General features: G+C 37.3%; 1 protein-coding gene across 4 annotated transcripts in view; it reads left to right on the top strand.

Moving 5' to 3' along the window:
• Window positions 1-18,327, top strand: part of VMP1 (vacuole membrane protein 1) — a 77,618-nt gene that overhangs the window by 19,431 nt on the left and 39,860 nt on the right. For all 4 annotated transcript variants that reach the window (XM_067565753.1, XM_067565755.1, XM_067565754.1 and 1 more), the window contains 2 exons: window positions 11,381-11,548; window positions 14,933-15,064. In XM_067565753.1, the coding sequence (XP_067421854.1) occupies window positions 11,381-11,548; window positions 14,933-15,064 (300 nt within the window). The remainder of the gene's footprint in view (window positions 1-11,380; window positions 11,549-14,932; window positions 15,065-18,327) is intronic.

Raw genomic sequence — 18,327 nt, 5'->3', positions numbered from 1 at the left:
AGACATAACTGATATCTTCTCTCTGAATTAAGGTGGAAAGAATTGTAAAGGATACTTGGTTGGAAATTTGAATCATAGGAAATGTTTTAATACACTCTAGCTTTGGCTTACTTTATTTTTTCCCTCTGTAAAGTGGCGAGATTAATAAAGGAGAATGCATATGTAAATGTAAATTTAAAAAAGAGGTTATATTTTTATCAGCAAGTGAAGGATAATTCTCCATCATCCACTTAAAAACCAACATACATCTCCATTGTTTGCAAGAGGAAAGTTTAAAGCACAGGGCTGCATGTGTAGACTGTCATTGACAGCAGAAGAGAGTGCATGGAAGATGGCAAAGCCTTCAGGATTCCTGTTGAGAATCCTGCCTAGATTTTCTTCTGTAAAAGTCCTTTGCTCTAACTAGAAAATAGTAGCTGCTTCTCTGCTTACAGGCTGGAATAGACTGGAACTTCTTTTGTATTTGATAATGCCCAAAAGCCCTCTTGGGATCAGGGCTACATTGGAAAACATGGTCTCTTGCTCCAGTGAGCTTACTGTCTGAAGAACTGGTATATTGGTAAAACTGTAACTGAATAGGACTGTTGGGAAACCTGGCCCAAATGGAAATTTACACCAGTGTGCAGCAGAGCATTAATCCTCTGCTCCATATTTTGCTAGTTCTGTGAAGGGTGAAAAGTCACGTAACAGGCAAGCGTGCCTGAAATCTGAGCATGTCATTTCCAAGTTGTTATAACACACTGGAGAGTTCATAGGGGTGCGATGCAGCAGGAGAGTGATCGAGGGGCGGTATATAAGCCCCAGAATGATCAGAGCTTTGTTCCCTGTGGACTGTGGAGAGGTTACAACAGGTCAATTAAAGCACCAGAGGCCAATCAAAGCCCTGCCCCAGCCAGACAGGGGAGGGAGTGAGGAGAGCTGGCAGTAGTGTTGGAGGACCAGAAAACCAGGTGAAGGGGAACGCTGGGAGGGAAGCTTGCCTCCCACCCCCGTGACCCAAGGCGAAGGAGGGCAGGGAGCCCAAGAAGCTGAAGGGGCCGAGTGGGAAGAAGTCCAGAGGAAAGAATCACAGCCCTCAAGCACTGGACGCTACCGGAGTGGCCAATGCTAGAAACAGGGACAAAAGTCAACTCCCGGGCCTACCACAAGAGGGACAAGCGCAGGGCCACTATAGCAGGGCCAGTAGTTTGCCATGGAGGCTAGAAAGGAACAGGAGATGGAGCTCTACCATAAGCTACAGTGAATAGCCCTTTTAGATCCACACTAAGAGAGTTCATATGTTAAGTCTTCTAAATAGAAAATCAAAGGGCAATGTTCTACCTACACTTCCCTGTTTGAAGCAAGATACGTGAACTGACAGGTGTGTAGTTTGTTTAATTTTTGTCTAGACATTAACCCGGCTTAACTGTGCCATAATTTTCTGCAGAGTGAATGAGTGGCCAGCTATCCTAACACAGCAACATCTTGCCCTTACACTTAATTCCCATTTACTAGTTATCTTGAGGAAGTTCCTTGACAATAGACTGTCTCTAAAATTACTGCTCTGGATTGGTTTCTAGTTTCAGGTCCCTTCTGTTTTTTATCCAGTGGAAAATGTAACATTTAACTGGATTTTTGGGAAACAACACTCATCATTGCCACTAGGTGTCGCTCTGAGCACAAGGTTGGAACGGAGTATTGCTGTAAAATATAGTATGGAAGAAGACTACGTGATTCTTCTGATAAATCTTTATTCTGATCCCTTCCAAAACAAGTTTGCTGGCTTAATTTCCTTAAGACATTAGTTTTTCTTGCATCTCCTTTGAAAATAACATGATAAAAATAAAAATTATGATGATGTTCTGTAGAGATTCAAATTTCTATTATAGCCACTAACTCAGACTTTTTTTTTCCAACAGCACAATGCTTCTTTCTACTGTCAAAAAATAACTTTTCACATATTGCTGGCATTTTCAAATAAACAGTATGAAGCACCTAATTACCAGAAGAGCAGATGAGCAAATTTAGTTAGTCATATAGTAGGACATGATATCACTCACAGAGATCTCTTTGCCGTTACAAAAAGTAATGAATGAACTGCTAATTGAACTTGTGACCAGATGGTTGGCTTGCAGTGCATACTATAATAATGACTGATGGTAGGGGGAGCACTTGTTTGAAAGAGAGCTTGCAAACGCTGTCTAGTGTTCAGCAAATCCCCTTGCCTCGTGATTTGGTTTCAGTTCATCTCTGGCATAGAAATTGCAAAAGCAGAAGAAATAGATACAAACAGAAAACAATTTCAGAATTATTGCTCATAAAACAAACTTGTGCAGAAACACAAAATCCGTGGTCTTGTAGAGCTGATAATTTTTTCTGTCATGTCTAACGTTGGCGAATAAGTGGAAGTGAATCCCTTGCAGATCAGATATGGGGGTGGGGGGAGGAACAGTTTCAGTGGTCAGATTTGCATGAGATTTTTAAAAATGAATTTGTATGTCTAATTACCATTAGATCCAAGTGGAGCAAATGGTGAATTGGTTTTCATTGATGGTCCTGGTATGAAATAGAACAAACAGGAAATGTAAGAGTGCAGCGAGAACCTACATGCCTCACCCAGAGTGGTAGAATACAGGAATGTGTTGTGTGTGGATGATGGAACAGATGTTAAAGTCTTCATATTTTTCATATGTGAGGTTAGTTTCTTCAACGAAACTTGAGTGAAAAATCTTGTAATAAAAGAAAGGAAGTGACATTGCAGTAACTGCCATCCACTACAAGTGATAAAAACAGTCTTATGAAGACAGTAGATGAATTATATGTGTTGCATTCTCCTTAGAACTAAGTGGGCAGAAGGAGTGTGTTTGGATCCCTTTTAGGTTGGGGGTCAGCGCATTTTTGTTCTTGAATCAGTTCTGGGGTTTGTTTGATTGGGCCAGGAGCTCACAAGCTCCTCTCCCATGAGTTCAGCAGCTTGGAACTGAAAAAGGACCCATTTGGTCTGACCTAAATGTCAGTTTTGGGATCTGCGGACTTAAAATCCATACATCTTGTGCACTAATCACTGGTTAATTAACTTGTACAAATTAATATTGCCAACCCCAATCATTCAAAAACCATGTCAGGCTCCCTGAAATCATGAGATTGCCTTTAAATCATGAAATTTTAAACAACAAATGTGCGGGTTTGTTTTATTTTGCCTCAGGGTTTTGACTCTTTCATGGTACAACCAGGTCATTTTTTTTTTTTTTAGTCTACATGGCAGGAAAATATTTGTTCTTACAATCACTAGCTGGAAAGGCAGGTGAGTGGAGGGGGTTTGCAAAATTACCCAAACAGTAACTTTGTCCCAATTCCAAAACAAGGCAGAAATAAAAACAAATTTTGCGGCTCTCATAAATAATGTGGCCACTTCACAAAATTGCTACACAACTGGACAAAACCCATCCCTTGTATAGTGTTACCAACTCTTGCGATGTTATCATGAGTCTTGGGATATTTGGTGTTTTTAAAAGCCCAGCTCCTGGAGTTAGATGATTACATAGGAATTGTGGATTTCATTTAAGAAAAATAAGATTTGTAAAGGCTGCCAGAATGACTGCCTCCATTGCTGCTATTAAAGTATTGGCTGGAAGACTGCCTTTTACTGATTCTTCACTACTTTGCAAGTAGTCTTACCCATCTCAGTTGGAGCCTTCAAAATTAATGTTAGTAATTTAGAAGGTTGATGGGTTCCATGTGTGTAGAAAAATGTGAGAAACAAAAAACTTGCTTCTTTAGCAAGTTGGGGAATCTGATTACGTTCCCCACCATGTAATTCTTTTAGTTGAAGAAAATGTCCATTTCCACTTTGCATCATTCTTCAGTTTGCATGTTGGCTTACAAACCTAGAACAAAGTAAACAAGGGCCAGTCTGGTCCAATATATGGGATTACTGTTGTTGACTGAGTAAAGTAGTTGAAAGAAAAATGTGTGTCGAGCACAGAACATGATTGGAAAATATCTTGAAATGGAGCCTGTTTGTATGAGGATTGTTTGTGACTCTGCTTCGGTCTCATTTGTTTCCTTCATGCCTTTGAAACTGACTTCCTTTAGCTGTCCTAAGCTATTTACAGTGAACTGAAACGTCCTGGAACGCATGGATCAACATGGAGCTTAGAAAATCAATTCCGTCTACCACTGTTTGGTGGGAACTCCTCGTTCATTTCTACAAGGGCCCTATTCTGCTTGATGTTGGCAGCATTTAGACTGATAACACAACTATGCATTGCAAGAATCTTAGTAGATTACAATGCTACCAATTTAGTTGGGTAAATTTCTTATGCTAATTTTCTTAAGTCTTCTCCTTGTGAAATTAAGTGAGAAAGCAAAAATGCTATTTTGAAGGAAAAAATTATTTTAAATCTTATTTATTTTAATGGTGCCTATCATAAAACGTGAGTCCTATGGGACAAACTATGCTAAGGTTTATCTGTTAGCATCAATCATAAATATATACAGAGCACGGAACTGAATTGTGAGAAATCACAGAAGTGTTTTGTGTGTCTTTCCAATGGTGTTTACAGTGGCTATACATCAGACTCTAGACCTTTTTTTTTCCAAAGCCTGAATAACATTTGAATCATTATAATAAACCTCTTGCATGAGGTGCATCAATATGCTAGGGGATGGCTCCCTGATGTTTAGTCTTTAAATGTCTACGAGATGTTTGTGTAGTGGTAGCACACAGTATTGAACACTTTAGCCAGAAGTGTTGACTTGGAGTTATAGCCACCATAGGACAGTAAATGCTTGGCGTCATAATTTTGATCCTTTGAAAACTGACAAGCTGTACTTTTCAAACTCTTTTTAAAAAAAACAACTTGTCTTCATAATTTATTCAGTCTGGTTCTGCATTGTGCCTGCAATTCAAACTGCTTTGCTGGGAGACCCTATAGTCTCCTAATAAACCTAATGTATTGTGTTTTCACAATCATACACACATCCTGTTATTTCTCTGGTCTGTTCCCACATGCAGGCCTGAATTTTGTATGTTTCAGGTCACTCTTTGCTCACAAGAACAAGCCAGAGAGAAGGCACAACATAGCCCTGCAAATCATGATACAGCTGGAAAGGCTAAGGTGTCAGTTTGAAGATCAGTGCTCCTCATTGATGATAAGAATAATCAGTGGTTAAAGGAGGGGAGTGGGAGAATGCAGATCTCAGGGCAGATGGGTGTTGAAGGAGGATAGGAGCAGAGTATAAACCCTCACACTTCCCCACATCTCAATTCTGTCCATATGGGACCAGAACTCTGCTTGTAACTGCAAAATGGGGGGAGAAATGTCCTGGTAGATCTTTCATTTCTGGTAAGAATTCCTGTAAAATGGCTGTATTTTGTTTTAATGTTATACCAAAGCCGGAGTGTCTCCTGGAAGTAACACGGAGGCTATACTGCATGTTTAAAGGCACAACATGGATCATTCCTTGTTGACTCTTGTTCAGTTTTATTTGGAACTTGTTGTTCATCATCTGGGATTTCCATCAACCATGCTCTGTGGGGAAAGACTTTACTGAGGTGGGAATAGAAACATGCTAAATAAATGTATTGGTTCCCGATGTAAAATTGTTGCAAAGATTGAAATACAAAATTAGACCATCAAAGCTAGCCCAAACGATGTTATGTATGTTTAGAAATCTAACGAATCTCCAAGCTGAGAAAACTAGTTTGTTCTTACCTCCTGCTTTACAGCTTGTGTTGCAGCTCAGATAATATGTGAAATCATTAGGCATTCTTGGGCTCTAATGATATGTGGACAGATTGGGTTGATTTCAGAAGAGGGAGGGAAAAAACTTCCCAGATGTCTATACATACGTTCACAGTCTGTACTTATTAGATAAATACAGACTAGCACACTCTGATTCCAAACTGTTACAGTTGGGGGTGAATATGCCTTGGTTTATTAGCCAACAATCTCTTTACCAATTTTCCCTTTTAGTCACCTCTGAACTGAACAATTTTCTGTGTGCTTAGCTGCCCACCAGCCCTGAAGATAAAAGGTGCTGTAATTTAGTCTTGCATTCTTGAGAGGTGTAATGACTTAGTAGATAAGTATGAGATGAGTCGCAGGCTGTGGCCAATCTAGCAGGCTGTTTCCCATGAGAAACTAGCTCTTGTTTTTCTTATTTATCTTAAATCAAATATAGAATGACACGTTTTCCCCCTTTTGTGTAAGGGTTGAGTCTTGCACCAAGTACTAAAAATTCCATGTCCAAGGAAGAAAACAAGTTTCTAGCCCTTCAGAATGCATTCAATGTAAACTTTCACCTCTGTGGAAGTTGTATAATTTCTCCTTGACAGAAAATATTTTTAAATTATAGCTAGTCTAAAATTATATCTTCCTAAATATAAAATGTTAAAATTAAATACAGTTCTTGTGGGGCTAGCATCATTTCACTAGTATGAATGATCTGTAAAGGAAGAGCAGAGGAAAAACCATATTCGATATGCAGTTCGATGCTTCATAATTTTGTTCAGAACATAGATACCAAAGTAATAAGTAACATAGAAATACCATATATATATATTTCTTTGGATAATCACTCACTTTGCCTTACCTTAAAGACTTTCTTGTATAATGTACATGCTGACATTTTTGAGGACATGATTTGACTTTTTGATCTTGAAATACATATCCTTAATTTTTATGCCTCCCCTTTTTTTTTCTTTGAGGGAGAGGGTAATAAAAAATCTGGACTAATTGCTTCTACTTAAATATATTTTGGAAATCTATTCTTAATGGAGACTTTAAATGTTGCCTACCAAAATAACTTACTACCCTAGAATACCAATGAATAGATTCTAAATCTAGTGTTTGATCAAGCATTGAACAAAAAACTAATCTACGGCTCCAAACGTATCCACGAGTTCAAATAAAGGTCCCTTTATAACAAATCAGAGCTTTCTAGATAGGGATTCCTAAATTACTCTTGCCAAAAATAGGTTTGCATCAAGTTATTACTGATGACCAGCCCTTGTCTCATTTGATTTATAAGTTACACAGATATTTCTAACAAATCACATTTCAGTCTAACCACGGGCTCCTGATAGAGAGTGTAGAGAACAAATCAGAAGAATCAGCAGAAGACAACTGACGACAGTGCTTTTGCCCCAGTCAGTGCTTGCCCCTGCAATTAAAAAGAAAAAAATAGGGTTGGGGGAAGAGAAGAAAATTGATTAGGATATTACTTAACTTGACATTTTAATGATTCTTCTTGCTTCTTTGTTAGTTGCTGTAATGGAGATTAAATTTTTCAATGTGTGTCCATTTAAAGATGGACCTAAAATTAGACTCAAGCAGCAGATATTTCTTAATAGGTTGATTTATTGTAACATATCATAAAAATTAACTCAAACATTGGAAAAACCATTAATACTTTTTTTTTAAAAAAAAAATTGGGTCTGTGTGTGAGATAAAGTTAAAAAACTATGACCGAGGATTAATTTTTAGACTCCGTAAAGAGCAAAAAGAAAACAATTGAAGAAAAGAGGCTTGGATTTTCAAAGTAGCTAAAGGGGCTGGGCATTCTAATTGCATTGAAAGCTAATGGAAATTGGGCACCAGTTCCCATTTGTGTCTTTGAAAATCCCCCCACCCACACAGTTTAACTGAATATTGCTAAATCTAAAATGGCACCTGTCTTTGTGAAGTATTTATCCCATGACCTTACCACAGCTCTCGCCCTGTCAGGACCACATTTCTAGTTAGACCAACCATGGTCTTGTGAGATTCAAGGGGAAATTATGTACTTTGGGACCAAGCCATTGTGAATTTATTAGGTAGGCTTGGTTCCTGAGACTAGATATTATATGTGGGCTTTGCAGGTCTGAACTGGAACAGAAGCAGATGTCAGAAATATCACATGCAGCCTGCCAGACCATGGTATGTTGTCCAGTTGACTTTACTTAAAGCAGCTGAGCTCTGCTGTAAAAGAGAAGGGCATAAGATTGTTTTGCCTCTTACGTGGCTAGTTCTGAATTTGAGTACCCCACACTTGATCATCATTCTAAATGAACCTTTTGCATTTTATTTCTTATTCCATTTAAAATGTGGTTTTTGTGGGTTCCATAATTTCAACTTTTTTCCATTATAGAATTGTTTGCATTTCAGTGGAAGAGTTGTGCTAAATTGGTTTAGTCTTCAGGTGGCTTGAGGGATGTTTACAGCTGTATTCTGAAATGTATTTTTCCAATGGCTGCTTCTTGCATTAGGATTTTTCCTTTTGCAGACTTGAGTTGTTGAAACTCAGAGCTGGGTTAATAGCAAGCTGGGTTAAGGCATTCAAGAGATGGCAACACTTGTTAAAAGAAGTGAGAGAACCTAGGCTAGTTATTGTGGCAAGTTATTACACAGTGAATAGGGGATATGTATGTGGATGTTTTGCTTTTGTAACCATTATCCTTACCAGACCCCTTTTACATTTTCTTTGTCATCATTTGCTGTGCTCTAAGTTAGGTCCCTGCCCGCAGAAGCCTACATTCTATCTTAAATTGTCCGTCAGCCTTTATTTCAACATCTCTCTGCCTTTGAGATAGTGGCAATTTCACTCATGGAACTATGGCAGAGGGCATTACTGTGCTGGCAATTTTAATTTTTTTCCTATTTTGCTATAAGATTGAAACTAACCAGTTCTGCACTTGCAGTCTTTCATCACAGCTGACCACAGTTACGTTATACTGTGGTATGTCTTCCAAATTTTGTGGAACTGAAAATCGTACTTCTTGATTTACACACCATTCTCTGACAGACTTGGCAATGAACTTGTCCTCACTCTCAAGAGACCATGAAAAATGGCACTTCAGAATTAACACACGTACTTGACTTTGGGGTTTTCCTCCATGCAAATTTCCAGCTGACAAGAATTATGTTGCAGATTTGAATAGCCGGAACCTACACCTTGAGGCACAAGGCCGTAAAAGGTCTTTTAATGCATGAAGCTATCTGGGCATAGGGGGAAAATTCAAAATTCCTTGACATTTTAGAGCATATCGGGAAAGGGGTGGTCTTGTGATTAAGGCACCGGTCTAGGACTCAAGGTCTGGGTTCAATTCCCAGTTCTGCAACAGACTTGCTTTGTGACCTTCGACAAGTCATTTAATCTTTCCTGGTGCTGATTCTCCATGTATAAAAGAAGGGTACTTTCTTTCTCTCACCCTTTGTCTCTCTCGTCTGTTTAGTTTATAAGCTCTTTGGTGAAGGGACTGTCTCTTTGGAGACATACAGGGTCCAGAGACCTCTAGACAGTACTGCAATACAGATCATTAGTAATTTTTCACCAATCTGCAGTGTCTTTGCCGTAGAGAATCAGAACAATTATTTGGTATTTAACAGGTCTAAATCTGCTCTCCCCTTGGCTTTACTTCAGTGCAATTCTTCTGATGAAATTGCTCCTAATTTACCATGAGATCAGAACTATACCTTTGTTTAAATTATTACAGAAAGTAATTCAAGTTAGTGCCTATTGAGTATTAGGTCAGACTCCCCAAAAAACAGCAAGGAGAGAAATAGGTAAAAGAATTGGCTTGACAGCAAAGTGGACTTTTTTTTTTTTACTTGTTATAGTGGCCTAGAATTGAATAGCCTCTAACTGATAGCCAAACAGGTACCGTGTGAAAATCAAAACAGATATTTTCTCAGTAGGCCTTTTTCACTATTTTTTATACCTTAAATAACTTGCTATATGAACTAAACTCTGTAATTCCACTGTTCCAGTTGATTCAGAGAAATGAACTGATACGAATGAACCCAATGAAAAGCCAGCTCCCAAGGTTTAGCAAAGAACTCATTAAGCTGCTCATTTTCATATAGATATTTAAGTTCAAAGTGATCTTCTACTCTGACTTCTTTGCATAACACAGGCCATAACATTTTACCCAGTAATTCCTACATGAAACCCATAATCTCTCCCCAAAAGTCCCTGGTCCCTGTATTAAAATAATTTAAAAAATATTCTATAAAAGGAAATAGAGCCATGTAAGCTCTAAAAGGTGGTGTCCATCAAGAGCTTTCTCTTGTTCCCATTGTTACATTCACAGATTTATTCTCTGTGTGATAAATATAATTTTTATTTGATTTCTGTTCTGTGATTTCCTGCTGCTCTAATAGACCATGACTCACTTAGGGGGAAAAAAAAAAAGGAAAATTGTTGACAGAATGTCTCCCAAAATGATGACAAAAACCCACCATGTAATTAATAGCAGAAGCTCAAGACTAAGCAATACTTGCTGTGTATGTAAATACAATCAATTATGAATTTATTCTGCTAAGGCTAAGACTTTGGGTGAAATTAAGCTATTTTTATTAAAATGCTTTTTTTTGCAAACTTTTTAAACAGTTTATACACTTTGAGCATGTTGCTGAAAGACAGATCTTGGAGGGTGTTTTTAAAGCTGATTCTTTGTTTTGGAACATCTGATGGCCAACATAAGGATAAGTCTGAACTGTTTCACAGATTTATAGTAATTTGACTATTTTGTAGTCCAACAATGGCAGTTTGTTCCATTATTTAATGGTATTGCACTTCAGTTCTTGTACAAATTTGAAGCCATCTGTATCTGAGGTCTGTCCCCAACAAAACATTTTTGTAACCTTTAATAGAAGGCAGAACTTCATTCTATTCATAATGATACTTGGTACTTGCACAGTAGTTGAGCTTTAAAGCACTTTACAATCTACAGAGCCTTCAGTCAGCCTGTTCCCATTTTACACATTGGGGAAACTGAAGCAGAAAGAGTGTGATTTGCACAAGAGACTGCTGACATTTTAATTGATGTCTTAAGACAAGAGCAGGGAGAAGGGAAGGAACACTTTAAAATGTGGTCAGGCCAAACTTGGCTCAGAACCTAGGTTTTGTGAAACATGTTTTTGCAGAACTTAAATCCGTAGAAATAACTTCTTTGGGATCTTTTAGAAAATATTTGTGTTTTGTTTTTGTTAGGATGTAAGGATTCCTTGGCAGTATTTGCATCTCAAAAATTGCTGCACTGTGCTAGTGAATGAGATACTGAAAGACTACTCAGCTTCCCTTTTAATTGCTCACGTGGAATGAAATGAAAAAACTAAACATTGATGGTCAAAAGTATACTTTGATTTTTTTAAATTTACAGTGTTACTAATAGAATAGGCATGGACAAATGTATTTTAACTTCATAGTCCCTTAAAATGGGAACAGGAGCATTTTAGATTTTCTCATGTTTGGAGATCATATATACCATATCTAATATCAAGTGTGGGAAGTCCATTTTTTGTATGTCTTTCTGTCCTGATAGATTTCCTGATAGCAAAATTATTTAGGGTAAAGCTAACTCTTGTTTAATGCACACAAAATGTCCTGAGAAGTTCTTGTCTGATATATTTTTCAGGGTCCACACATAGCTTCAGTTACTCTTGCTGCATACGAATGTAACTCAGTTAATTTTCCTGAACCACCGTACCCTGATCAAATTATCTGTCCTGATGAGGAGGGGATTGAAGGATCCATCTCTTTATGGACCATCATCTCAAAAGTCAGGCTAGAGGCCTGCATGTGGGTAAGGTTTAATTTATACAGTTTTACCTAAAGTAAACAAAGCAATGCTGGCTTGTGCTGCCAGCAGTAACGTACAACTACTCACGTTGGAGGCATGATTTGCTGATTAACTTTATATGTCTGTATTAGGTCTGTATATCTTCAAAATGTATTAAACAGAAACAGTTACAAATGATTGGGTCAGTTTTTATCAGCTCCAGAGTTGGAGTGAGGTTGGAGAAAGGAAGAAATCTACGTTGTTATAAGAATTTCTTCTGCACAGTCCTATAAAAGTCATCTCTATTTCCAAAGAATAACTGTTTTTTCTAGGTACTTTAACAGAAAATGCATGGCATTTATGAGGAACTCAGTGCAGAAGACAAGTTTTTGAAAGGAAATTCTTTGCCCCAGCTGTGCTTGCAGATTAAGGGCCTGAATCCTGCAAGCAGTTAGGCAAATGAATAACTTCACTCTCATGAGTATTCTCTTCGAAGTCCATGGGCCTATTCATGTGAATGAAGTTATTCATAATATGTTGGAAGGATCAGATCCTAGTATTGTAGCAGAAGTCCTGATCTTGGAGTTACATCAATTCTCTGTTGTATTAAATGTAGCCTGTTCACATGTTACACATTGCATTGAAATTAAAAATCCATGTTTTCCTGATGCAAACATTCACTTGTAGCAGGGAAAGCATGTTAGTTGCTAAACACTAACTTAGACTCCTAGGACATGGATTTAGTGGGGTGGATGTGGTGCTTGTCACGGGAAATGCACTCTAATCTTATTTTGTGTTCACTTCTTTTGGCCTTTTCTAAAAAAAAAAATTTAAGAATCTTGGTCAGCTAAGATGTATTTTCCCATAAAATATAAACTATTTTGAATTGAAACTTACACAAACACATCTGTTATGAACTGCTTTTATGCCAAAAAGCTTCATTTTACCACTGGTGATTTCCTGTTCTGACCATTGGTTTAATTTTATTAAATACTTGGTTCTCAAATTCAAATGTGGGACATGGAAAATGGGATCCTTATAGTATAGGATATCTGACCTTTTTTAACTTGTTTCTTAAAAGTATGAAAATAACCCCTACCAGACTCTTTATATTTTGGTTATTACAGTTTTAAAACTTATCAGTGACCCTGTCCCCTACAAAGAAGTTATAACTAGATCATACACATCACAGGTTTATACGTACAATGTAAGGGGATAGGATGGTTTATATCATGTAAGGGGATCCATGTAAGGGGATAGGATGGTTTATACGTACAATGTAAGGGGATAGGATGGTGGCTGTGATGTGACCATTTCTGGTATATGCAAAAGCTGCAAAAATTAAGAGGTTTCAACAGGGATCATATTAGGGATTGTGGGATAAGATACGTGCACCTTCTACCTAGCAATTACAAGTGCTCCACAAATACTGCACTCAAGGAGTTCTGTCCCCAAGGGCATCCATTCAGAGAACTAAAATGTTTCAGCCACGCTTTTAAATTAGATGCAACTTCACTGAGGTTAGCAGTCGTGTCATTTTCCACCCTGTGGCACTGACAGATATTCCACTTGATAATGAGCATTACTAGGTCTAAATATCAATCTGTCTAAGGAATTTGAATCAGGTGATGCAAAATCAACTACATTCTCAATCAATATAAAATGGGCTTCACCAGTCCTGGCCTGGAGAAGGTGTTTTTAATGGGCTTGCAATCTGCTATGTGTATACCAGTTTTCAGAGCCTTCCACCGCACAAAAGCTAGGACTGGAAAGGCACCCTCAATTTTGAATGTGTTGCAGCTCTTTTGTGTTTTTATCAGCAATTATCTGAAAAGATAAAAATGAATCTCTCAGAATTGGCAGAACAGGCAGTCTGTGTCTTGACCGGATAAAGTTTAAAAGAAGCTTTCTAGATGACTGATTTCCAATTTTAACTGTATGTATTTATGTAAAAGAATGTTGATTAGCACTTGCCTGTCTAATTCCTTGATGATGTAGGGAAACTCTAATTCAGATGGAAATTTTAACAGTAAGAATAAACACTTGGATCACTTAAATACTTCCTATTTTACATATTAAGGCAATCTGTCCCGAGTAGTCATGGAATCATATGATCTCCTTGCACTTTTGAGATGTTTTGTAACAACGAACATGTGATTTAACCAGTTTAAGGAAAGTTCATTTCTAGTACACACATTAACAAAACGAAGCCAAAGTAAATTGGCACGTTGTTATGAAGCAAACATGACTTCTGTTGTTGTTGCATCACCCTGAGAATATAATCCCGAATTAATTTTTCTGAAAAATAGCTACAACTGTGTCCAGGCTTCTCTTTCCATGCATCAAAAATAGACAGACTAATGATGTTTTGATGGTGGTGTATTCATGCAAATTTGTTACATATGTGGACAATAGGAAGATAAACATATGAGGGGTGTGTATTTATACACTACACAAATGGGGAGGTTAAGAGTTTGGCTAATCGCACAACTAATGTAATTTTTTATAGTGTTTAAAATCAACCTGTTGATTTAGAATGTACAGAGCAGCTGGAATTCTCCCCTGCATACAGCTGCATAGATAATATGAACAAAGGAAACTGAAGGACTTCATGCAGCTTCAAAGGAAGCATTTGTCACTTGCTAATGGTTCTTAGTAAGAAGGGACATCTGCCTGTGGCTGAGGTTTAGCACCTTTCCAACAAAGCATGCTATTGTGCTAATTGTGTCCAAATTGTGCTATTACCTGTCCTAAATTTAAACCATTTGCGTTTAATTCAAGTTCCTGTTTCATTAACCTCTGTTTATCCATATGTCCAATACTTTTTTTTTTTTTTTTATTTACCCACAAGAATAATGAGTCATTTGATGCCCTGAGAAAACAAACAATTTTCCTGCAGTGAAAAGGCAACCTTACTTTGCTTCTTAATTCTCTTGGCTTTCTTGACCCCATTTTATGGACAGATGAAATACTAGAGAAGTTAAAGCTTGCTCAATGGTATTTTCATTTGTTCATAGCTGTAGTAGAATTTGAAACCGTGTTTTCTAATAAATAAGTATGCCAAGTCTCATGACCAACAATTAAACTATATTACAACTTACAGAATTAGAGTTTGGGGTGGGGGCGAATGCATGTGGCTAAACAATGAGAGGGGAAATGTAGTTTACCAGAGTAAATTAGATAACATTTGAAGCTGGGAGAACTTTGTGTAATAGTAATAATAATAATAAATAAGCCTCCATTGAAAACAAGTGACCTCTGCGGTTCTGATGGGATAACCTTATATGTGTTTGTGACTCAGGAGTATTTTTTTTTAAACTTTCCAAGAAGAATTGTGAACATAAATTGAGCTTTTTTAAAGAGCTCATATCAAGAACAATAAAACTAAAATCACTATTTTCTACCCAGGGTGCTGGCACAGCTATTGGAGAACTGCCTCCTTATTTCATGGCCAGGGCAGCTCGACTCTCTGGTGCTGAACCTGATGATGAAGAGTATCAGGAATTTGAGGAGATGCTGGAACATGCAGAGGCTGCACAAGTAAGAACACTGCAAAACATTAGAATGTGTTTAATTATCACAAAACACAGCAAGATTAAGATGCAGCAGACAACAGTTCCACTGAAACAAACATGCAAGAAAGCAGCCAGAGTGACTTTGTGAGGGGTTGCTTGTAAGTTAGAAAAGAACCTGCACTGGATAAGGAGATGCGGAGAGAACCAAACAAGAATTTATAGTCAGTTAAGGCAGGGATATGTTAATGTAGCCAAAAGAGTTAAGACAAACAATAACTTTCACAAATTCAAAAAAGTTCTGCAGATATAGCAAAGAAGGTATTAGAGAGGTGAGGCCTACTAATAAACGATGTACGCGTCATTAAACTAACTGTGATTATGAAATAGCTGAACTTGCCAAACTGTTTCTTAAACCTCTCTTAACGAGGAGATAATCACCAGCCAACTTGTTTCCACTGGATAATACTCACCTGCCTTGCCACTAGCCAGTGTCTTGACCGATTCAATAGCCTGAGGAAACATTTTTCCTGATGTTGAAAAGCAACCGAAGCTGCTTTGAATTTTTTTTGTCCTTAGCCTTTTTCAACTCAGTTTTATCGATAGATATAAGACTTACATTGCCCAATGGTTTTCAACCCATATTAGATCTTAATCAGGTATATATGACTGTTAATAGCTTTCTGTTTAAGTCAGCAGTCTGTGTGCCTTTGTTCACAAGTTATTTAAAGTTTCTAAATATACAATTTTGGGAGGGAAAATTCTCAAAAATGTCTTGCTGCTGAATTTCTCCTTTTGTATTCTCCTTCCTTTTTACTCCTGTTTGTTGTCTACTAAACCACTAGGTGGAAGTGGGGCCAAAGAGAGAGAGAGCATTTGGATAAATCCAAGAATCTCTGAAAACAGCCTTAGGTTTCCTTGGGCCTGTTTGCAAACATTAGTTCTAGTTTAATGATGTTAATCATAGTATTGATGCTATCTAGTTTGCCAGCACTTCAGGACAATCTTAATACCCGTCTGGAAAATGCCTGACACACTGGTACTAGATAAATAATAATAATAATAGTAAATTAAGAGGTCCATATTTTTAAAGGCATACTGCCAAAAATTCATCTAGTTTGACTTTTGCCCCATTGCCAGGTGTTTATTTTGCAAACCAATCCTTGATCCATATACATATTTTAAAATCCCAACAAAACACAAAACCAATCAAATTACATGACTTAGGTTTGAACTATTTTTTTGCTTACTGTGAATTTCCCAGTGAGTTGTTTGAGTTTTTTAAAGTTCTATGTGCTGCCAAGATTGGTTTCCAAAATGCATGGTAGGATTCTTGGACATAAAACCGTTGCTAGTGAGAATCTTGTCAGGATAGACCAAAAATACCCTTAACTAAATTGACTGACTGTGTGATTGGTGAACAAATGAAACGGTGTCATTTGTAGAGAAAAAATAACTTGGTATTTACCAGTGCTTTGATTCATTTTCTCAACAATTTCTCAAATTCAGCAATTGAGTTTGGATTGAAATACATTGTTTTGAGGATGGATGACCAGAAAAAAATTCTTGAAACTTCACTTGCAGGTTGATTCCTATAAGACTCTCTAGCATGAGGCTGCAACAATCTGATTAAATTATATTAATGTTATAAAACTAATAGTTCGGTATTGAAGATAGTATTGTATTTTCCACTCGCTAATATGACTTCCTTTATGCTTTTGGCTTTCTATCATGTTTTTGCTAGATGTCTGTGGGAAGCATGTATGAATGTCTATTCCTATGGCCTTGAGCAAATCCTGGCATCATTCGCAAAAGTGAAGCTTTGTTGCTCTTTGTGCTGCATAATCACTTCTTCTTGTGCCGTTTACAGTCTTCTTATAATTGTTTAATAGTGATGTTTTTATTACCAAATCAGCTTGCCTCACTATCCAATTCTGAGCCCAAGAAAACAGAGAACATGACAATCTGATGCCAGTGGATAACTACAAATATTTGGTGCCATTTAACAGTGGGGAATCCTTTCAATGTAAAGGCTTCTCTCCTCCCCATTCATGTCGGAGGTGTGAACTTAGTGTTAGCTTTTTTTCTTTAGTTTTAATGAGCTGCTATAGCTACCTGCAAAGCAGAGCCAAATTGCCTGGCGTTTTTCATGTTTTGTATTTTTTTTTTTAATTTAGAAAATTTGTCACTACTGTTTCTGAGAAATACCATCGTTTTTGAAAAACAGATGAGGATGCTTGTGACATTGTCAAGTAATATCCAGTCTGATTGACAGAAGAGTAAAAAAAAATATTAACTGGGGAATTTAAAAAGAGGAATAAAATGATTTAAAGTGGGTAATACAGTATGGATTAGACCTATCATTCCATTAAAATTTGAATAGGGTAAGAATATTGTCTACCTAAATTTAAAGAATGTATTTGAGTTGGGTTTTCTTTCATAAACTTCAAATCCAAGTGGCCTGGCTCCTTGAATCACTTTTTTGAGAGAAACCATGAGCTGGCTGATGTGTAACTTTGTTTTTGTACTTTTCCATTAATATATTTAGAAAAAGCCCCTCATCTTAATGGAACACCACTTCTTCTTTTTTGTTTGTCAGTTACAGTTAGTGCGAGTTACCTAAAGAGAACTTCATATCTTCTATTGCCTCATATGTCGCCTTTTATTCTGCTTGGTCGTCTTGTTGGCTGTATTATAATTCTGCCCTGACTAATCAGGATTGCTTTTTCACAGAAAACTACAGTAAATGCAAAGCACAGTAGACTGTATAAATAACTAAACTAACTTGGCTTATGATATGGTAAATTTTTGCTCCAGATATTATGAATTTTATTTTTTATAGAATTTTATTAGTGATTTTTCCAGTGGCTATCACTTCTGTTCCGTCCAATTAAGTTCCAGTGTCCTGAAATTTTCTATCAGAGCTCCCCACTCTAAAGATGAGGAATATCAGTAGCGAAACCTTTCAAACCAACCTCTCAATTAGGGGAAGTTGAATCTACTACTCAGTACTGGAGCAGCGCATTGGTAATAACAGTGTAGGTGTAACTTTGTGCCGTTTCCTATAGACGTTTTTGTCTCTGTTTTTGCCAGTATGATAGTTACTGATTGTAAAGTATTTTCTGACCACTAAATCTTTTTCTGTATTATAATGAAGCTGACAGAAGTTTGTGGTGAAAACAAAGCTTAATGCAACTCCATGAAGGTACCGAATGCGTTGGCCCTTGCTGTATTATGCTGCTCTCTACTAAGAGGAGAACATAACTAGAGGGGGCCCTGGTAACTAATTAT

Source organism: Emydura macquarii, unplaced genomic scaffold (assembly GCF_026122565.2).
Source record: "Emydura macquarii macquarii isolate MOO-44397 ecotype Brisbane River unplaced genomic scaffold, CSIRO-AGI_Emac_v2 contig_2699, whole genome shotgun sequence".
NCBI classification, from domain to species: domain Eukaryota; kingdom Metazoa; phylum Chordata; order Testudines; family Chelidae; genus Emydura; species Emydura macquarii.
The sequence above is the reverse complement of the archived record's forward strand: the minus strand, read 5'-3'. Positions and strand labels throughout refer to the sequence as shown.